This window comes from Mus musculus, chromosome 16 (assembly GCF_000001635.26).
Source record: "Mus musculus strain C57BL/6J chromosome 16, GRCm38.p6 C57BL/6J".
NCBI lineage: Eukaryota > Metazoa > Chordata > Mammalia > Rodentia > Muridae > Mus > Mus musculus.
The window spans coordinates 31,292,601-31,315,304 of record NC_000082.6 but is presented as its reverse complement, the minus strand read 5'-3'; the positions used below and the strand labels follow the sequence as shown (position 1 = coordinate 31,315,304).

General features: G+C 45.6%; 1 protein-coding gene across 3 annotated transcripts; it reads left to right on the top strand.

Moving 5' to 3' along the window:
* The first annotated feature begins 496 nt into the window (after positions 1-496).
* Positions 497-19,113, top strand: Apod (apolipoprotein D). Of its 3 annotated transcripts, none has more exons than NM_001301353.1 (6): positions 497-753; positions 841-906; positions 4,141-4,291; positions 11,774-11,895; positions 14,822-14,910; positions 17,729-19,113. In NM_001301353.1, exons 3-6 carry the CDS (start codon positions 4,169-4,171, stop codon positions 17,962-17,964), a joined length of 570 nt encoding a protein of 189 aa, NP_001288282.1. In that variant the 5' UTR covers positions 497-753; positions 841-906; positions 4,141-4,168; the 3' UTR covers positions 17,965-19,113. The 3 variants fall into 3 exon arrangements, with proteins under 3 accessions (NP_001288282.1, NP_031496.2, NP_001288283.1); NM_007470.4 differs by having other exon boundaries at positions 837-906; NM_001301354.1 differs by lacking the exon at positions 841-906.
* Positions 19,114-22,704: the final 3,591 nt, after the last annotated feature.

Here is a 22,704-nt window from a genome sequence, read left to right as displayed (position 1 = left end):
CCATTTTCCAGCTCCAAGCCGTGCAAGAGAGATGGGGATGTTGCAAAGGGTGTAAAGAGAAGAGCTGCAGAAGATGCTCGGATGCAATAGATTTTGACTCCACATGGTAGAGAACTGCTATGTCCCTTTCTAGTGAAGACCACAACGTCTGTCTTCACAATGGGGAAACTGAAGCTCACTGAAGCAGGGGCCCGCCCTGCATCTCATAATTCTGATCCTCACATTCCTGGCCAGGACTACATGGGGTGCAGTGTTCCTGTTCCACCTCGGGGAAATGAAACTGTTGGTTTTTCATTTACACAAAAATGAAAAAAAATAAATACCAGATGTTTGGAAGCATGGTACAGCCCTTCTTGCTGGAACTTACAAGAGCATTCTGAGAGGAAAAAAAAAAAAATTAAGTGGAAAATCCACAAAGTGAAAAAAAATAAAAGATGTTTTGAACAAAAATGCAACTTCGTCTTTCTCTCTCGCTCTCGCTCTCTCTCTCTCATGCACAAACAATATCTCATTGTTTCTTCCTCAGGGAGCAGCTGTGAAGGAAACTAAGTGAGGGGACAGACACAGCATCCCATCTTTGTGCCCCACACAGAGCTCAGCTTTGAGGCCAGTTTCCCCCAAGCTGTGGTGGGTGTGGCATGCCTGACTATCAAAGGGCAAGGGCCTGATGGGAGCCTATAAAGTGACTTGGGAGAAGCCACACACCTCACTTGGAGGATTCTGGGTGGAAACTTCAGTCATCTGATCTGAGAGGTACGTTCATAGTTGGAGCTTGCACTTGGGGTAACCGATGGGTAAAGCAGAGACCACCCTGATTCCCACTGTCTTCATTTCAGTTAGAAACTGACAGTGAGCACCAACTGAAGGCTTTTACAGGCTCCATCTCATTTTCCTCAGACTTCTAAGGTAAGTGTTATTGGAACCCGTTTTCAGGTGATTAGGTGGAGGGGGTGGCTAAGCCTATGCTTGCCCTGATGGCTGCTTCTGCTCCACACCCCTCCCCCCTATCAAAAGGAGACCATGAGAACATTGCCTGTGTGGCAAGACAGCACCAGATGAGTTTTCTAGTGTGACTCAACTGCACCTGGCAGTAAGATCAACCAAAAACTGGAATTATTTGTGTGATTAGAGTACTGAACAGCTGGACACAAAACGGTTTTGTTTAGCATACGTGTTTGGCTTAGCCTAGTGGTGTAATCCTTTAACCCTGGCACTGGAGAAGCAGAGATCCCCACTGTAGGACAGCCTGAACTAGATAGCAGGCTTGAGGACAGAGGACCATGTAGAAAAAAAGAAAGAAATTAAAAGGATATGGTTCCTGTTCATTCAAAGGCTACATGTATTTGTTTGCTTTTAAAATCTATTCACCCATGCAAACATTTTGCTTTGCCATGGGACATCTGCTTAATATTCTTGAGCTTAGGGACTGTAGCTAAAGTGACACACGTGCTCTTGGAGACCTTAACAGAGAACAGGGTCAATTTCAGCACAGGTGGCTTCCAGATGTGAGCTCCGATGCAGTGCACACAATAGGTACTCAGACCAGCACTTCCCAAGGAGAAGCCCAGTGTGCTTGACCCTCAGTGTGCCTGCAATTCAGGTAGTGCCTGGTCCAGGATGCACCAGTTTTGGAAGAATTACCTTTAAGTTATTTGGTAGTTAGTTAAAATTATAGTTAAGCTTATTTTTTGAAAAGTAAATTCACCTCGATGATCTTCCTATGATATTAGAAGATAGGAAATGATATGTCCTAAAGCACCTATCTTTTTCTCAGAGTTGTACATATACATCAATAGCATGTTCTGTCAGTGAGTGTTAAGTGAATCCAATTGGACAGAACATGGAAAACATGCTCCCCTCTGAAGGACTTTCAGCTATAGGAAGAAAACTCAAAGCATCCAGACGGTGTCTCTGGAAGCCATGCAGGCAAGGGGAGTTAGCCTTGTTCTGAATCCTCCCACAGAGCCCAAGGGTGTGCTTCAGCTCACATGAGAACATCTTGTAATGAGACGTTTGTCGGAGTTAGACATGGGCTGACTGGTTGTCGCTGGTGCATGGTGAGACAGAGCTCACCAGGTCTCACAGGCAGGCATTTTCTGAAAGGCACCAAGATGGATGCAGGTGGGAACATGGCAGAGAGGCTCTGGGTGGACAGCTGGCCCTGTCATAGTCCAGTTCCCTTCCAGGCCTCAGTTTCTCCATCTGCACACCTGGCAGGAGCTTGAGGGAGAGCTGAATAGATGACCTTTATGGTCCTGCCCATTTCTGAAATGCAGTAGAATGCATATACTCTATGCCACCCACCCTTTAAAGTTCAGTGTGTGGGAAAGGCTATTGGCTTAGGCCTGTTGGGTAGAGCTACAGAGATTCCAAGAGCCCTTGAAAATGGGTGCAAAGTTTTTATGAGTTTAGGCGAAGCTTCTACAAACACTCCACCTTCCAAAATGTCAAAAGACAGGTGTTGTTTATATGATGATGGAAGGAAGGAGGCCTCTAGGACTAAAGATGGTGGTCCCACCACAGATTTGCTCCAGAGAACTTCAGCAGCCACCCCCTCCCCAACCCGCCCCAGCTGGCAGCTCTCGCTCCTTACATAACTGTTCTTGTTGAAAACCAGGCAACAAAACCTTCAGGAAGAAAAGGCTATTGATTATTAAAGTTATTTGGAGGTTCAGAGACTCATAATAAAGTGGTTATAATTGTTCCTGTTATGACACATCCTTTGAAATGCTCAGATCTGAGAACACTTTGCTTGCATTGACTCAGTCATCACAGGCAGAAAGGCAGCGAGCTGGAAATAGCTCATGTGCGGTGAGAGGCAAGGAGGCACAAAAGGGGAACAGAGGGAAGGCAAGTCAGGGAGAAAGGCAGAGAGGAGCCCAAGGTCTCCATCCATAGCCTGAACTGACTGACCGCCATCTCACTCCCCTGTCCACTCCCCTCCCCAGGGTTGTGGCCACCAGAGGACTTGTGTATGGAAATAAAGTTGGACCTACACATCAGCTGACCGCTCTTCTCCAGTTAAATGCACATCCTCTATGCAAAGCACCCTCAGCAAACGGGGAAAACATTTGGGAAATGCAATCCTGATTCTGCTTTTCAAAATAGCAATGCTAATGTTTAGCTGGGCAAGGTAGCATGTGTCTTTAATTCCCAGCACACGGGAGGCAGAGACAGGAAGATCGCTGTGAGTTCAAGACCACTTCAGTCTACAAAGCATGTTGTCTAGCCAGGACTAATGGTGAGACAAAATAAACAAACAAACAAAAATCTAATATTTACTGAGCTCGGTGTCAGATGCTACTCTGAACATTCCTGTTTTCTCTCTTTTTTGGCGGGGGTGTCTTCTTATGTCACTGGAGCTGGTCTGGAATTGGTGGACTCCAGTGTCGTCCCACCTAGGCCTCCCTAGTAGCCCCCTTCACCAGCACCTCTGCCTCTATTTTATCCTGCTTCATTTTCACAAAGATTCATGAGATAGGCATGACTCTTAGTCCTACTTTATAGGCTAAGGAGCAACAGCCCACTTTGCACAGTTACACTTAGTAGGTGACAGAGCCAGAGTTGGAACTCTAGCTGAACAACGCTTGGGTCCCTCCTCCCCCACCCCACCTTATGCTGCTTGGCTTGGCCTGACAATAAGACAATGGCGGACAGCCCAGTAAGACAATGGCAAGGATAAAATGTGAGGCTCTGGGGAGCCTTCCCTGATGGACACCATTTTTCCATTCACGAACCTTTTGACTTTTCAGTGCCCCTCTTTGCCTATTCCCCACATACAGACTACTTTTATTCCAGAAACCAGTCTCTCCTGAGCCTGGCATTTCCAAGGGATGGTTCTGAGGAGAATCAGACAGGATTCCCACTCTGGAGAAATATGCAATGGGGCAGGGGAGGGGGTGGATCCATGAAGGAAGCTAATCCAACAAGAGATGCTTGAAAAGAGGTATCAAGGCTCTGAGGCGATGGCCTTACAGCTGCTGGGCAGCCAGGCTGGCAGCGGCTGCCGGATGCAGCTCCTCGGTGCTGAGGAGAATTCCAACTGAATAACATAGTCCATAAGGGCTCTCCATCACTGTGTGTCGTCAGTCACTGTGTCATCCGGAGACCCAGACACCGCCATTTGCATTTTCTCCCCAGGCCTCTCCTGCAGCCACCCCACCCCAAGATGGTGACCATGCTGATGTTCCTGGCCACGCTGGCGGGTCTCTTCACCACAGCCAAAGGACAAAATTTCCATCTTGGGAAATGCCCGTCTCCTCCTGTGCAAGAGAATTTTGACGTGAAAAAGGTGAGGTAACTCAAACGCCCCCTGTGTTTTGAGCATGCTAAGAGGTTCGATTTATTCTTTTTGAATCTCCAAAGCAAATCTCTTCCCACTCGGGGAAGTGCAGGGGTCTCTGCAGGCATCAGGGACAGCTGAGAAACAGCTGCATGAGGTGAGAAGAAAGTCCAGTACTATGTGACTCAGTAGCTCCTGCAAACTTCTAGAGTCTGACACTAGGCAGTTTAATTTAGGCATATCTAAATACGGCATAATTTTGGGGGGGATTTTTTTGGTGTAACACAATCCCCTGTGTACATGGGGGCATAATGACACTGAAGCTCTCTCAAAGCACATGTCACTTCTTCCATAAAGGTGGGTTCTGTGGCTAGGCTACATGTGTTTTCATAAGGGCCTAGGGGAGAATCTGGGGTGGTCTTGGTCATACAGATAGCATAGAGGTCAGCTACTAATTCCTTCCAGTCTTGGTTGTGGGAGCTTGGGAGAAGCGAGTTATAGCTTGGCTCTACAGATAGCACAGGGTTACCTGGGCAATCAGCCACTTCCATTCCCAGCCTTCTGGGTAGGAAACAGGTTATACATCTCTTCCCTTGAAGAGACAACCCTGGGTGTTTAAAATTCCCAGCTACCCTAGTGCTATCTGTGAGTTCAAGGACCTTTGCTCCCAACAGGGACAGCGTTTTTTATCTTACGTTCGGTTTTCCCTGAATCAGTCTGTGAGGCTTGAAAGGGAGTAAGGGAAGTCTTTGGTGCCTCAGCTTGTCCCATAGATGGATGCCAACAGGCCATGAGAGCTCCCATGGCCCTGGTAGGGGAGAGCACAGGGTGATAAGAGCTGTCAGTGTCTGGGAATGGCCTCCTACAGCTATGGGGAGATGAGAGTGACTGGGGGTGTGAGTAGGGGCTGATTCACTACTATTGTCCCACAGAGACAGAAGCTGGGTGTCCCTCAGGTGACATAGCTAGAACATGAACATAGGGTTCAAAACTAGGCTTCCTATCAATACAGAGCGCTCAAGACAGGACCTAGGAAAAGCCAGAAGTCCCCCAGGGGTGCTTTCTTGTTACCTACAATATAACCAGCTCCCCATAAATGATGTGTCTTCCTGGAATCAGGCAAAGATGGCAGCAGAAAGGGACAGCTATTAGATGTCAGAACTCAGCAGCTCTACGGCTAGGGATGGCCTGGACTCTAATCCCAGGGCCCATTCTCCTCTAAAGGTTTTAATTGCTTTTAGGAAGCAGCACAGTTGGTTTGAAAAACACTGAAATTATCAATCACTGGAACTTTAGAGTGAGCGTCAGGGATGTTAGAGGGTGGGTTAGGCAAAGCAGAGAGGAGAGAGCTTAGGGACTCTTAGAGAAGGGTGGAAAGAGGGTGGGCAGTGCCCCAGGGGAGGAAGGAGAAGCCACACACTACGGCCTGCACTGACGTTCTTCATTAATGTTTAAAGGATTCCCTTTAGTTGAGTAAGCAAGGGAAAATCACAAACCAACAATCAACCAACTTACCAAACAAACAATAACTTCATGAGTGGGAAATTTGATTTAGATTTTAATTTAGAAGTAAAAATTCCGAAATATCTTGGAAATTACAACTGGAATCTGCACTTAAAGAAGTCCTTTGGGGACTGAAGAAGATTGTTTTCTTTAATATGTGTCTGTGTCTGTGTGCACATGTGCATAGGTGCCCAGGGGGAGAGTGTTGGGTCTTCCAGAGCTGCAGTTACAAGTAGCTGTAAGCTGTCCAATATATATTCTGGGACTCCAACTCTAGTCCTCTTCCAAAGCAGCAAGCACTCTTAACTGCAGAGCCCGTCTCTCCAGCCCTAAAACAGAATAAAAAAATTATTGAGATTAGTTTATATATCATATTACTGGCTTGTTCAAAAAGATTCTTTTATTTCAAGGATTTTTAATATATTCACTGTTATGCAACCATCATTAAATCAGTTTTAGAACATTTTTATTATCTCAAGAAGAAACCACAAGCCTACTAACAGTCTCTCCACCTGCACTGCTCAGACTTTTCATCGCTGTGACAAATGCCTGAAAGAGACAACTTGAAAGAGGGGAGATCTATTCCGGCCCCTGGTTTCAGTGCCTTCAGTCCAGGGTTCATATGGTTCACAGGCTGATGGGGAGGCAGAACATCTTAAGATGTACGGCACAGAAGGCGGCTTAGCTAAAGATAGCCAGTGAGTGGAGAGGGAGAAGCGAGATCATGTAACGATATATCTCTCCCACGCATGTTTTCACTGGCCTGCTTTCCCTAACTAGACCCTCATATTTTCACCACCTCTCAATATATCATATTGTGAATCCATCAAGGGATTCATCTATTGATTAGGTCAGAGCCCTCAGAAGCCAATTACTTCTTTAAAGTCCCACCTCTGAACTCTGGTCGCATCAGGACCAAGCTTCACATCCAAACCAGAACACCTCCACAGCTATGGGGAGATGAGGGGGAAGGAGGATGTGGGTAGGGCATTAACCATGGCTGATTCACTACTGTTGTCCCACAGAGACAGAAACTGGGTGTCCCTCAGGTGACATAGCTAGAACATGCACATAGGGTTCAAAACTAGGCTTCCTATCAATACAGAGAGCTCAAGACAGGACCTAGGAAAAGCCAGAAGTCCCCCAGGGGTGCTTTCTTGTTACCTACAATATAACCAGCTCCCCATAAATGATGTGTCTTCCTGGAATCAGGCAAAGGTGTTAGCAGAAAGGGACAGCTATTAGATGTCAGAACTCAGCAGCTCTACGGCTAGGGATGGCCTAGACTCTAATCCAAAATTTTACTTTCTGTCAATATGAATTTGTCCATGAAATACACAATATTGGCCTTTTGTGACTGAGGGTCTGTCTTCATGTGTGTCAAAAATAGGAATCAGATACCACTACAGATGGTTGTGAGCCACCATGCAGTTGCTGGGAATTGAATTCAGGATCTCTGGAAGAGCAGCCAGTGCTCTTAACTGCTGAGCCACTCTGAAGTCTTACAAACAGCCCCTGACTCTAATTTCTCTGCATCTCCTCTAGCGGTTGTTACCATGTTTTCTTTTATTGCAGGCTTCATGGTGATGGTAAATGACATCATCTCCATTTCCTAATGGCTCCTGGTGTTGAATGTCTTTTCTCACGCTTGTGAGCCATGTGTAAATCTCCCATTCAAATCTTTGCCTTTAAGAAAATGGGTTGTTTATCTTTTAATTATTGATACCCACATGTTCTTCCTCTAAGCTAGATACAAATCTCTTCTCACATATTTTAAACTATTTTCTCTCATTTGGTGGAATTTTTTTCCTTTAGAGATATACCCTTTGAAACATGAAGTTATTTTTTGTTTTTGTGTTTTAAATACTGATCAAGTCTAAGTTGTCCATGTTTTCTGATGTTGCTTGTTCTTCTGGTGTCAGGCATACAAACTTAAGTACGCGATGAGTAAATATCTCACTAGTGTAGTAGATAACAGTCTCATACCTAGAGATCCAGAGCCTAATCTAAGACAGTAATGATTTACACATATCTGTTCTCAGAACATTCATTTTAAGTTAAAGATTGTGTCCTAGAAGGATCCAACTCCATTTAAATGTGACTTTTCAGTTGTCCCAGCATCATTTGTTTAAAAGATCGATTGTCTGATGGTAGTCTTGATATCCATAGTGAAAATCAATTGACCATGATCATGGGGTTTTATTTTCAATATTCCAATTCTATTATATTAATATGTCTATACATAATTTCAGCTTTGATTACTACAAATTTGTCCCAAGTTTTTAATCTTAGGGTTTCCATTGCTTTAAAGAGACACTATGACCAAGACAACTCTTATAAAGGACAACACTGAATTGGGGCTGGCTTACAGGTTCTGAGGTTCAGTCCATTATCATCATGGTGGAAAGCATGGCAGCATCCAGACAGGCATGGTGCTGGGGATTTAAGAGATCAATATCTTGTTCCTAAGGCAGCCAAGAGAAGACTACTGTCTTTCAGGTAGCTAGGCGGAGGGTTTCAAAGCCTACCCCCACAGTGACACACTTCCTCCAACAAGGCCACACCTACTTCAAGGCCACAACTCCTAATAGTGCCACTCCCTGGGACAAGCGTATTCAAATCACCACAGGTTTGAATCAAAATGTAGGAGTCCTTCAGCTTTATTCTTCTAACTCTTCTGTGTTCCTTGCATTTTCCTATGAATTTTATGATCAGTTTGTCCATTTCTGCAGAGAATATAAAGAAAAATTGAAGGATATTGCCATCTTAACCCTTCTTGTCCAGAAGTAGAAACTATCTATTTACTTTCTGTTTACCTTCTTGTCTTACCAATATTTTTTAGTTTTCAAAATGTTTCTACATGTCTTTAGCCAAATTTGTTACTAATTATTTTTATTCTTTTTATGTTATTATTAATGGAATTTCTTAATTTTATTGGCAGATTTTTTCCTCACATGTATAGAAATACTTTTGTATATTGATCTTGCATCTTTTAAATTTGCAGAACATTATTTCAATGTGTGTGTGTGTTAAGATCCCTTAGGAAGGCTGAATTTATAGTTCAGTTGGTAGAATGCTTACATACAGTGCACAAAATCAGGTTTGATTCCTGTTACCAAATAAACTAATCGTGGCCAGACACATCTCTACCATTAGATAAGGGCAAGTGAAGGCAAGACAATCAGCTCAAAGCAACTCAAAAACAGTTCCTTAGGACTTTCTGTATGGAAGAATATAATATCATCTACAAATAAAAGTGAATTGGCCTCTTTTCCAGTTTTCTTCTTTAGACATTGAGTTGTCCTCCTATAGAGGCTTCACTAAGAGAGATTTACAGAGGAACATGGGATCGTGAGGAAACAGAGCAGGCCACCCTCTCACCTCTGAGTTTCCTCGTTTCTGGAAAGTCATACTTCTTGCTAACTGTGGATCACTAAGGTCCCATGAATAGTTAAGAACTCTTCTAAACATATTATAAGACAGAAATTTTTCTGAGCATGCCTACGAAACCTGTTAGCCTCAGTCTTTGGTACTTTCAATGAAGGTCACATTTGATTTTGTTGTTGTTGTTGTCAGTTTTTTGTTTTGTTTTCTTCTGAGGCAGGTTCTCTATGTAGCCCAGGTTGGCCTTGAACTGTCTATGTGTCTAATGCTGACTTGAATTCCTGATTTTCCTGCTTTGTGCACATCCCAAGTTTTGGGTTTCGAGGCCTCTGCTAAGTTTCAGTGTTTTTAAGTGACAGTTGGAGCTTACTGAAAGGATGGGGACAGGGTGGTCAAAGATGTGGGTGTGTGCTTGGGCAGTCACGTGACAGAAACGGTACTGTCACTTTCAGGATGCTTCTGAGGGTTTGGCAGTAAATGCTTGCTTTACTTGCTCTGTTGGGTGACAGATTTTCAAATCTGTAAAACAAACATAATTAATATTTTGACTAGGGAGATACACTCACATAGTTTAAAATGCTGATGGTGCAAAAAAAAAAAAAGCCAAAACAACAAAAACAAAACAAAACAAAACCTATGCACATAGCTCAGTGATAGCATAGCTCAGTGACAGCATATCTGCCTAGCGTAAAGTCTTTGTTCCATCCCTAGAACCATGCAGAGTGGGGGTGGGGCAGACAAATCCCAAACCCCACAGGTCCAACAGAGCATTCAGTGAAGTTTCCTTTAGTCTCCCTAGTTTCCTATCCCAGGAGCGGCCAGTAAAAACAACATACTGTATATCTTTTTTTAGACAATGTATACACATATAAGACTGTGATAGCCAAAATAAAAGCTTCCAGATGTCCATGGCCTGTTTTCTAACCTGTGAACATACGACCTTCCAAAGAATAAAGGGATTCTATAGAGGTGACCTGAGATGGCCAGATTAGCCTGGTTATCCAAGTGGATCCAACTTAATCACATAAAAAAATTGTTAGAAACAGAAAATCTTTCCAAGCTGTGGTCAGAGAGAGAGGTTTGATGAAGGAATGAGAGTCAGAGAGGTGCAGTGGAGGTGTTGCCAAGGGTCTGCTTGGCGTTAGATGACCTTAAATATGGAGAACTCTCGGGTCCAGAAAGCAGGTGGCCTGTGTAACACAAGGAAACAGAGACACCCACTCTCCCTCAGAGCCTCTGGGAAGGGAGGAAGCCCAAATTTCAGTTTTAGCCTCGTGACGTTAGGATCAGAGGCTGACATATAAAACCATAAATTAATAAATCTATGCTGGTTAAAGCTTATGGCTCATCACAGTAGCAACAGAAAGCCCATACAATAAGCTTTTCCTTGTTACATCAAAGGCAGCTTAAGCATATATCTCACTTCAGACCTGACTCTTTGCTCTTTATTCTTTTTTTTTTCCCCCAAGACAGGGTTTCTCTGTGTAGCCCTGGCTGTCCTGGAACTCACTCTGTAGACCAAGCTGGCCTCAAACTCAGAGATCCGCCTGCCTCTGCCTCCCAAGTGCTGGGATTAAAGGCGTGTACCACCACTGCCTGGCTGCTCTTTATTCTTTAAAAAAAATTTTTTTTTAATTTATTTACTTTACATCCCAATCACAGCCCCTCTCCTTCCTCTCTGTCCCGTCCTGCCTTCTTTCTCCTTTTCCTCCCTCCCCCTCTCTAAGGAGAAGGGAGAGTACCCACCACCAACCTACCCTGGCACATCAAGTCTCATCACTGAGGCCAGACAAGGCATCTCAGCTAGGGAAAGGGAGCCAAAGGCAGGCAACAGAGTTCAAGACAGAGACAGCCTCTCCACCCCTAATTCAACCCCTGACACTATTAATGTTCTTTATTCTTTAGATAACCTTTGAGATAATTGCATATAACTTTTTAACAGGAGGTGTATAAGATGTCATCAGAGAGATACACTATCATGTATTTCCCCAACTCCTCTCTAGATTGTTTCCTGCCTTTTATTGTTACAGACAGACCTGCAACAAATAACCTTATACTTACACACCATTTCTTTACAACAGGAGAACATTCCCAGAAATCAAATTGCTGGCCTAAGAGAACGTGTATTTTTAGTTTTGCTCAATATTTCCAAACTGCCCTCTGCGGAGGTTATGGATTGGTACAGTAACTAACTCCAAACAGAAGTGCCCCACAGTCAGCATGTCTGAGTTACACAAAAGTCAAAATGCCCCGTAGAGTTATCAGCTGTTGGAGGGAGAAGGTATTCTCCATCGACCACACAAACCTTTCCTTTCACAGAGGCTGGAATTTCACACGAGTTCTGACTAAAGAGAACTCTGAGAACATATCCAAATAACGAGCCCCTTAGGAATAGAACGTGACATACAATCATTGCCCGCACATCCGCATCATTTATTCTCATTTGAAACAGTATCTTGCCTAGTTGTCTGGGAATGATGCTGCAGTCCATTTGGCCTGGTTTCCCCTGGAAAGGGCTCTGCTTCTAAGGCAACAATGGAGACGAGTCAGCAAGGTCCCTAGAGAGCCCTTGGGTTTTGCCTCTGCTTGTTGTTGTCTGTGCAGTATCTTGGAAGATGGTACGAAATTGAGAAGATCCCAGCGAGCTTTGAGAAAGGAAACTGCATTCAAGCCAACTACTCGCTGATGGAGAACGGAAACATCGAAGTGCTAAACAAGGAGCTGAGGTGAGTGCGCATGCCTGCCCGGATGGCCTTGTTTTGTGCTCCCAGCAGGCAGGGGCACGGAGAGGGTGTGAGCTACTCAAACTAGGCAGGATGATCCGGATGCATGTGTTCCCTTTAACCACTGCTGAGCACCTACTGAATACCAGACACTGAGAGAGGCAATAGCGAGTCGAGAATACCAGTCAGCGCCCCTGCTCTCTTTCTAAGATGGAGACTCTTGTAGCCTGGCCTCTAAACTGAGAGAGAAACCCTTTCTGTCCATCTACTCACAGAGAGCATCAAGTTTTGCCAAATACTTCTGTGAACTGGGGGCTCAACCTGTCCCGTGGCAATTTGTTCACCTCCAGCCAGCTTCCCTGTTAGGAACCCCGCCCCCTTCTTTTCTTTTTTCTTTTTTTTTTTTTTTAAATATTTATTTATTTATTATATGTAAGTACACTGCAGCTGTCTTCAGACACACCAGTCAGATCTCCTTAAGGATGGTTGTGAGCCACCATGTGGTTGCTGGGACTTGAACTCAGGACCTTCAGAAGAGCAGTCGGGTGCTCTTACCCGCTGAGCCATCTCACCAGCCCCCCTTCTTTTCTTATTTTGAGACAGGATCGTGTGTAGCCCAGGCTGGCTTCCAACATACTGTATAGCCAAGGTCCTGGGATTTCTTTTGTTTGTTTGTTTGTTTTTGTTTTTTTGAGACAGGGTTTCTCTGTAGCCCTGGTGGTCCTGGAACTCACTCTATAGACCAGGCTGGCCTCGAACTCAGAAATCCCCCTGCCTTTGCCTCCCAAGTGCTGGGATTAAAGGTGTGCGCCACCACTTCCTGGCGGTCCTGGAATTTCTGATCCTCCTCAGTGCCCGGATGACAAATGTGCACCACCCTGCCTTGTTGTGTAGTACTGATGGTTGAACCCAGAGCTTTTTTGCATACTAAGCAAGTCTCTACCAAATGAAACACATTGCCAGGCCCAGTCACCTTCTCTCTTTTTTTTTTTTTTTGGCTAAGCAAGCATCAGGTACCCGAACAGATACATGTACTCTCTAGCTTATGTCAACAGGATCTCTTTTGGAAGTTCGCACTTCTGTCACTAGGTACATTGGCAGTCGATCCATATCTGTACACTCTGGAGAACAGACTTAGACTCAGGATGAGGTCCTACTTGCTTAGCCTCTACCAACAAAGCTTGCAGCACCAACGACCGCATCTAAGTAATTCCTATATGCAAGGCACTCGCTACCCCTGTACTTGGGCCTCCCTGAAAATGTATTTACCTAATCCCCATGATGTAGCAAAAGTAGATACTATTATAAACCTCATGGGCGAGAAAACGTTGGTATGGACAAAGAGGTTAAGCAGCTTGTTCAAGGGCCATATAACTGATACAGCATGAAGCCTAGATTTGAACCCAGGAGAGGGGAAATGGGGAGACCTGCTAAGGAACTGGATTTTAGCGCCTCCCTCACCGCCAATCATACAACACTAACCTACCCGACTGCCTCACACATACTTTGGTCTCATGGTTGCCCTGCTTGAGGACCAATGGGCAGGCAGCTCCTTTGCCACCTCTGGAAGAGTAGTATTCTGATGTCTAGGCACATCCCTTCTCTGTCCTCTTCTCTGAGGCTTTGCCTGTCCTGTGTTCATGGATAAATGAGAAGAGAGAGAAAGAGAGAGAAAGAGAGAGAGAGAGAGAGAGAGAGAGAGAGAGAGAGAGAGAGAGACTTGCTCCTGCATATGGTGGAGGAGAAAGTTTATTGTAGATAAAAGGAAGACCATAGCCAGAGGCAGAGACATAGAGACATGTAGGAGAGTCCATTGTGGATATGAGCCTGAGCCCTGTAAGGAGGGAAGGGAGAAGAGATAGAAGGGAACCAGAGGTGGGTTAACCAAAATGACTGTATTATATAAGGAAGGGCAGCTGGGGAAAGGGCCCTTCTCCCCGGGCTAGGGAAGTTTGGGTAAGGGGCAGGGTATGCCTGCCAGGACTCTAGAACTGATAGAGACTGAGGGACGCTGGGAGAACCTGGAGGCCAAGTTCCCTTTGATATGTTAAGTAGGCACCTCAGCCTTTTGTCCCAGGTTTGAGACCTAACAATGGGATTTTTGTGGGTTAGCCTGAAATGGGTCAGATCCCCATGAATGGTCAGAGAACTTCCTTAGTTCCAAGATCAGCACACTTGCTGTAGGCCACCATGTAACATCTCTCTAAGTGTTGGGAGACCAGTCATAGGATTCCTGGTTCTTCACAGCCAGACCGAGTCACAGTGGCCAGGTCTCCTCATCGCCTCTGTGCTGAGCTGCTCTGCTTCAAAGTCTTCCACCCTCACCTGGACCTTATCCAAACTGGAGGTGGGGTTAGAACTCAGTCCCCTAGGTGGGACCCAGGGGATGGGAAGCGCCCGCCTCCAGACCCCTTCAAGGCTCTGCATTGTTTCCAGTGGTCTAGTTCCTCCTTCCTCTGTTTCCTTATCTTCCTCTCTCTGTAAAAAGATGAACTTTGGGGGAGGGGGCAGGGTGTGTCTGTGTGTGTGTGTGTGTGTGTGTATGTGTGTGTCTGTGAATTTTCCCATTCTGCTTTATTCCCTCTCTTTGAAGCACAGGCGCAAGATGTCTGGAATGCCTGAAAAGTAAATGGCAAACAGTCCAAAAAACAGTGTTGTAATGCAAGGGTCTAGCAAAGAACCCGGGCCCTGAGCATCGCCACCGCTGCTTCTGGTCCACTGGTGAGGTCTTTCTCCAGCTGAGTCTCAGACAGTCACAGCGGGAAGGACCGGATCTGGCTGGCCTTTGAAGAGCCGCCCACAGCTCTTAGGGCACAAAGCTTTCATTGATCTTTGGTTTTTAATTAATTGTCTCTTCCTTTTCCATATCTTTTTTTTGTTTCCTTTCCTTCTCTGTTTCTTTGCTCTTTTTTTTCCCCACTCACTGCAGTCCTGATGGAACCATGAACCAAGTAAAGGGTGAAGCCAAACAGAGCAACGTCTCAGAGCCAGCCAAGCTGGAAGTCCAGTTCTTCCCGTGTAGGTATCCAGTTCCTTCTGGGGGCCTGGGGTGGGGGTGCCGGGGGAGAGACACACAGATGGAAAGCAGGAGCCCTGTGTTCAAACACATCTGAGTCCTGCCATCAAGGTTCAATTCTCTGTGCAATTATTTTCTGTGCACCTTCTGTGTGTACTTTCCTGGGCTAGGCACTGGGGTGTGCGCAGGGATGCAGTGAGGGGCAATGAGACAGAGCCAGCTGTGTCCTTGAAAGCTGAGAGCCAATGTGAACAGTTGGGGAGGAACCAGAAAACTTATTAGCATTTCAGCAGACAAGGCTCACAGAAGAGCCTGATCTGGGACATAGGAGCGCCCAAATGACAGTTAAGAGAACAATTGGCCTATGGGAAAGCTTACAGGCCAGAGACAAGAGTGGAGGCTCTTCAGAGGCCTGGCTCTGCTGCTCTCTGACTGCCCTCTGAGGTTGGGGCAACCTTAGGAATTCACACAGGCTGCGGAGAAAGTAGTTTTGTTTGCCCTGTAGATAGGTCGGAGAATTCAGCTCAGACCTGTGAGGTTTTCTCTTGCTATAGGGTAGACACTAAAGTTACTCACTGCCTGCAAGAGAAATCACCTTCCTTCTTCCCGCCAACAGCTCCCTGCTTCTAACCCCCAGCCCCGCCCCCACCCAGTCAAGTCCCTAGAGAAGGGCAGAGGGGAGGTTCTTACATACAAACCGAGAAAGGACCACTGTAAGGATAAAGCTGTTCTTCCCGCACTTGTGACTGTGAGCAAATGCCCTCAGGTGAATGAGCTGCCCAGCATTGCGAAGCTAGACCAGGCAGGCTCCCTGCAGTGTCAAGGGCTCTGCGTGTGTTTATTTTACTCCTCATTTTTACCATCAAGGAAGTTGGATTGCAGAGAACCTGAGTAAGATGGATAGGTGCTGAGCTCATTGGAGCCTGACTCTCTGAACCCTCATGGGAGAATTTTCCCTGTGGCATGCATGGGGAAGGCGTGGGGATAGGAGTGAAAGTGATGAGCCTTAGTTTCTATTAGCCCTTGGATTCTGGGGTCTCCATGGCAACTGAGGCTGTACCTTCATCATGTGAAATATCACATACACAGGCTACCGTAGGAGCCCTGGGACCAGAGGCAGGAGCTGTTTGCTGAGGAAGTTGAGGACTGAGAGGCTCATCGGGAATACAGGGTGTTCTGGCTTGCTTTCTGTTGCTATGGAGGAGTAGGGGTGTTCAGCTTTAGGTTATAGTCCATCCTTGAGGGAAGCCAGGGCAGGAACTGAAGTTGAGATGATGCAGGGACACCGATTACTGGCTTGCCACCTGTAACTCATTCAGCTTGGTGTTCTTGATACAACTCAGGATCACCTGCCCAGGAGTAACACCACCCACAGTGGGCTGAGCACACTCCATTCATCATTAATCAAGAAAATGCCCACAGGCCAATCTGATAGAAGCAGTTCCTCAAACGAGGGTCTCTCCTTACAAGATGATTCTAACTTGTGTCAAGTTATCAAAAACAAAACAAAAACAAAAAACAAACAAAAACTAACCAGCACTGAGAGGTTAAACGGTTGTGGGGGGACCTTCTAGGATATTTGGGAGATTGTGGGAAAGATGGAAGGTGCCTCCAGTATAAGATGGAAGTAAGCCCCTCAATGGAGTTTGCACCACAGTCTCCATGAGCACTGCAGCAAGGGTGACACTTGCCAATAAAGAGAGACGTGGAAGTTGTCTGTGCTAAGAGGAAACACCAGGCGAGTCTATTCTTGAGAGACAGACAATGTGTGGGAAAGACGGAATGTTTATGTCTGGGTGGATTTAGGACCCTTTGATGCTGCCGAGGTGGTGGGAGACACACTTTCCCAAAACTCAAATGCAGAGTGACCAACTTCACAGACAGTAGACACATGATGATCTCTCCACTCGTGTGCGTGTGTGCAGGTGTGTGCATGTGTGTGACATGTAAGGACCCCAAGTGCCAAAGGACAAGTCAACACCAATTGTCTATCCAGGCTTCCGTCCACCTTCTTCTCTTCACCCCTCTACTTTCATATTTATAAAAAGAGACTCAAGGTAGGAAGAACCTTGGTGGGTGGCCCTCTAGACCCAGGTTTTCACATAGTTAGCTGGCCTCTTGACACCTAGACATACCCCCATCCTGCTTTATCACACAACTTCTCAGGCATTCCTGGCAAATATGAACAGGAACCGTTAATATTTTTGAGTGGAGGGGGCAGGCTCTCTGGAATCTAAGAGGGCATCACCATGAGAGCACGTGTGCCCGAGGAGGGCATAAAAACTGGTCTTGGCTATTGACACACACTACAATCAGCAGGGAGTTTGGTTGTTATTTTTAAATACCAAACATGGTGGGGCAGACCTGTAATCCCAACACTGAGGAGACTAGGACAGGAAGGATGCTAGTTCTAGGTCAACCCGAGCTATAGAGTGAGGCACTATTCAAGATTAAAAGGTGGCTGGTGACGTGGCTCTGTGGATAGCCTAAGGATCTGAGTTTGAACCCTAGAACCCACCTAAAGCTGGAGAGGACTCCTAATATTGCCCTCTGACCTCCATACATATGCCACAGCTTGTGTCCCTGCGCCCAGTGTGCGCACACACGCACACGCCTACGCACCCACAAATAATACTTTAAAAAAAAAAAAAGAAGCCAACCACCTGAAAGTTGGAGCAGAAGGGTGGGGAAGAGGTGCTTAGTGTCTCCCCCACCCCCACCCCCGTTTCAGCATCGATTTAGAGATTGGGTCCCCAGAGCTCTAGAAAGTAGGCTTCCCTTGCCCTGGTCGTTCCTCATGAGGTTGCTTCTGGTTCTCAGTGATGCCACCGGCACCCTACTGGATCCTGGCCACCGATTATGAAAACTATGCCCTCGTGTACTCCTGCACCACCTTCTTCTGGCTCTTCCATGTGGATTTTGTTTGGATTCTTGGAAGAAATCCTTATCTCCCTCCAGAAACAATAACCTACCTAAAAGATATCCTTACTTCTAATGGCATCGACATCGAAAAAATGACAACAACAGATCAAGCGAACTGCCCGGACTTCCTGTAAAGGGGGCGGGGGGGGAAAACCACACCAGGTTATTTCTTTGCTTTGCGTTCCCTGGCTCCACCCCCCACGCCTCTTAAGTACCAAGCAACCATGGCAGGCACTAGAGGGAGAGTAAGGCTATAGAAGCCAATGGAGGGAGGGGACTCATGGAAAGTTGGCCCAAACCCAACCTGACCCCACACTGTCACCTTGCTAGCCCAATAATAAACATTTTGCTGATCAGCTGTGTTTCCTGTGGATTCTGAGCTAGGTTTATAGTGCAAGAGTCATGGTCGGCAGATGGTTGGAAACCCTTTGGCTGTAGTTTAAAGGTAGAGAAAGCTGATGGCCAAGTTAGATCCTGGTGACTCGGATCCAGGGTCCCTCTCCACGGCAGATGCTCTGGAGGGAATTCTGGGACGTTTTTCACTTCTGTCTGGAGGCTTCCTTGAAGCTTTTACTTTCTCATCGGGAAGTCTTCGGAACAGGGCCGAAGCATGAGCATCCTGAAAATATCTGGGAAAAGCAGACAGCCTGTGAGGAAAAGACAAAGGTTGTTTGTTTGGTTGGTTTGTTTTGTTTTTTCGACATAGGGTTTCTCTGTATAGCCCTGGCTGTCAGGGGACTCACTTTGTAGACCATGCTGGCCTCGAACTCAGAAACCCGTCTGCCTCTGCCTCCCGAGTGCTGGGATTAAAGGCGTGCGCCACCATGCCTGGCTTCAACGGTGTTTGTTTGTTTGTTTGTTTGTTTGTTTAATGATGCAAATTTTCTCTTTCACTCAGAATTTACTGAGGTCCAATTGCATTCCAGTCAGTGAAAAAAAAAATTTAGAATCCCTGACCACCGCTCTCCTTGCCCCCAAGCGTCAACTCAGTCCAGTGATAGAAATAAGACAGAGCAACATAGAGGGCATCACGGGAAATCAGAGAACATCCCACCCTCTTCAAGACACAGGCTCAAGTTATCCAGTATCCAGTCTGTCTTCAAGCCTTGGCACTCCCATGCCTCTGCTCCAGTAGCAAGCCAGAAACCACCTGGTGTTGTTCTTTTCTGATCTTGTGACTTTTAAAACCAAAAACCCAGATTTATCACCCCACAAGTTCACTTAGTTCCTGTTGTATAGTCTGTTGTATGCTTTTCATTTAATTAAAAAAAAAAAAAAAACTCAAAAATGTAGCTTCCAGTTTACAATTCAAAAAATTTGAAAACCACAGGGCAAAATGTAGTACAGGGCTTGTTCATGGTTAAGTGCTTCCCCAGCTCAGAGCTCTGTCTTCAGTGTCCTGAGTAGGTGACTGCGCTGTCCAGCCCACCAGAGGCCCTTGGCTACTCTTTGAAAACACAGTGATTCCTCAGAGCACCGTTTCCAACCATCTGCTATGTCATGGTAAAAATTAAATGCTGTAGCCAGTGACATGGCTCAGGTGCTAAATAATGACTAAAAGAAATAAAAAGGAAAAGAAAGAAATGCGACAGCTCCTAGGTGTGGTGAAGGAGAAGGTTTATTATAGACATGAGGGAGAACACAGCCAGAGGCAGGGACTCTGGGAGAGTCCAGAGTGGACATGACACTGAGCTGGGCCATTTAGGAGAGGGGGAGGGGAAGGGAGAAGAGGAAGGGGAAGAGGGGAGAGAAGAAAGAGAGGGGAGAAAAGAGAACGCTGCAGCCAGGAGGGCCAAAGGTACAAAGAGGGCAGGTAACCAGAAGAATTGGATTATTAGGGAAAGGCAGCCCAGCCCCTCACCCTGGGTGGGAGGATTCAGGGTATGGAGCAGGGTATGCCATCCAGGAAAGCCTGTAACAGGCTAGGACTGAGGGATGCAGAGAGAAGCTGGTGGCCAGGTCCACCTTGATATGTTCAGTAGGCACCTCTGCCATTTGTCCTGGGTTTGAAACTTAACAGTAAAGGCACCTGCCACCAAGGCCAGGGACCCAAGTTTGACCCCAGGGACCCAGTTGGTGGAAGGAGAGAACTAACTCCAGCAAGTTGCCCTCTGACCTCCACACACCCATTGTGGAGGACACCTGTCCACATACAAACACGCACCCACGAATAAGTAACGTGAAAATAAGCTGTGATTTCTTTCCTCTTAGACACTCGCTGGTAACATTTACCTGAGTAAATTCCTGAGAGATTTGGGGAGGGCAGCACAAGGCTACTGAGAATACAGGGAAAGAAGCCAGAGAGAAGAGAAGGACACCAGGGCATCCATAGCAAAGTAAAGAGAACAGCACATAAGAGGCCCTGTGTAGCCATCACCAGCTCCAACAGTCATCAACACATCACCAGGCCTGCTGCATTATCATCTATAACACCACCCCCCAGTGTTTATAAAGCAAATACCAGATATCACAGAACATTACTTGGCCTATAGCTACCTAACTAGACATCTCTAGTAGATATAGGTATGTGTAAAATAAAAATATTGCAAGTTATAGCTTATGCTCTGGAGGTATTCAGAAAATGTAATCTCTACATAGTTTACATAATCTGGGTGATGGAGTGGGGGGGGGTGCCTGTTGGTAAATGTTTATTGCGGTTTTATTTGTGGCAGCCTCAGATTTTTGTATAATTTAGGTGAAGTGGAAGGAGTATGTGCAGAAATGCTCACTATGGATTCATTCATGGCAGCCCCAGAGGCAAGGCTAGAGAAGGAGACCCCAGGTTACAGACTAGCTGCTTGCTACCATGACTTATGCTCACAAAGCCCTGAGAACTTCAAAGTCAGAGGGAGTCGATGCTCTGTGGGGGAGTCGGGAGGGGGGTCCCTTGGGACAGAGCTTGTGGCTCTAACTCTGTAGTCACACCCAGAGGAGCCAAGGAGTGTCCTTCTGAGCAGACACACACCCAGACACACACTTAGACTCACAGACATACTCAGACACACAGAAACACAGACACACACTCCCCTACTCTTTTATTCTGAGATAATTTGACTTAACTGAGTAAATGTTTCTTGCAACACACACACAGACACACAGAGAAACACACACATAGACACACAGACATACACAGACACACAGAAGCACACACACACAGTCCCCTACTTTTTTTTTATTCTGAGATAATTTGAGTTAACTGAGTAAATGTTCCTTGCAACCAATATAGCCTCAAGACAAAAGAGTTCATAATATAATGTTGAGTGGGAAAGAAAGAACATAGCATTTTAACTATGTTGTATTTATAGCTGCAAGGAATAATGGCGTTAAATCAAGTACTAAAAGAGAACAAAGAAAATGAAAGCAATTAATGTGTTAGGATGGTAGAATTATGGGTGGTTCTCCTTTTCTTAGTTTTGCAGCTGCTTCTTGTAGTGGAAGCCCTAAGATATATACAAACCCTCAGACTTGTAGTTTAACCTGACCCTCTCGGATGTATGGTGTCAAAGCCCCAAATCAGCTTCCTCTTTCCAGAGTTGCCTCACACAAGGAGGCCTTCCAGAACTATCCTCGTGTTTCTAAGATAAAAATTGGTCAGAATAAAATACGTTGTGTTTAATTTTTTTATTTACTAAAGCAATTATTATTTGCTACCACCAAGAACCCCTGTTCAATTCTAGAAGACCTTTAGGGAGATATCAAGTAATTTAGACAGTTTTTATTTCCATAAGGTGGAAAAGCTTCATTTTTTTTATTTTGTTTTTGTAGCAAACTTTCCCCCAAAGGAACCATCTTGCCTTGATAATTATGAGTAACTGGAGGTTTTCAGTATTTGTTGAATATGGTCAGTTTTTATGCTAAAAGTCAATATTTTGTTTAGTTATGCTGTAAAATAGACTCAAGGGTTATCTAATATCTTCCCACAGAAGAGATCATATGAGCTCATTAGAAATGGCAGAAGCCCTCGGGCAAGGGGGACCATGGGGAACTGGAAATGTGGGATGGGGCTCACCAGTCTTAACTCCTTAGTCCAGCATATTCTCTAAGGATTCTCATATAGTATTATGGTTGTGTACAATAATAAGAAAATTATTGTTTCTGAGGGAATACCTATACTTTTGTAGAAAGAAACAATCCCAACATATGTATAAAATAACTGTCAGGCATATGCCTGTAATACCAGCCCTGAGAAGGCTGAGGCAGGTGGATTAAGGCTAGCTTAGGCTACATAGTGAGACCTTGTCTCAGGAAACCTTATTCTCTGCCTTTTCCCACTGAAGCAGGGTCTTTCCCTGTGTTGAAGTTCACGTTCTTTAGACAGGCTGGCAGCCGGCAAGCCCCGGCAACCCTCTTGGCACAGTCATCAGAGTACTGGGGTTGCTGCATGGGTGTCAGGATCTGAACTCAGGTCCTCATGGCTGCACAGCAAAGACTTTTAACCACTGAGCAACCATCCTCCTTTAAGCCCCATTAAACCAACTCGTCAGCATCTTCAGTGCACTCAGAAACCCAGAGACAACAATGGTTCATTCCGCTCTGCACTGTCAGTAAAGACAAAAGAGGTCTGAAGATCAGAGCTCCCAGATGCTAGAGTTCAATGATGCCCTGTGGTCAACAATGCAAACTTTATCCACAAATCTCTTCAGTAGAAAGAAGGGGGACCCACGAGGTGGTGACCCAAGAATACACCATCAACCTTCATCAGGATACTCATACAGAGGGCATTGAGAAGCATGCCACTGAGAACGGTCTAAGAGACTGGGAAATTTGTCATAAATACCTTGGGCCTGCAGATGTATGCATAGATACCAGGCTCAATGGAGCTAGCTGGGCTAAAGGAATAAAAACGTCCCATATGATATTCATGTGTGCTTGTC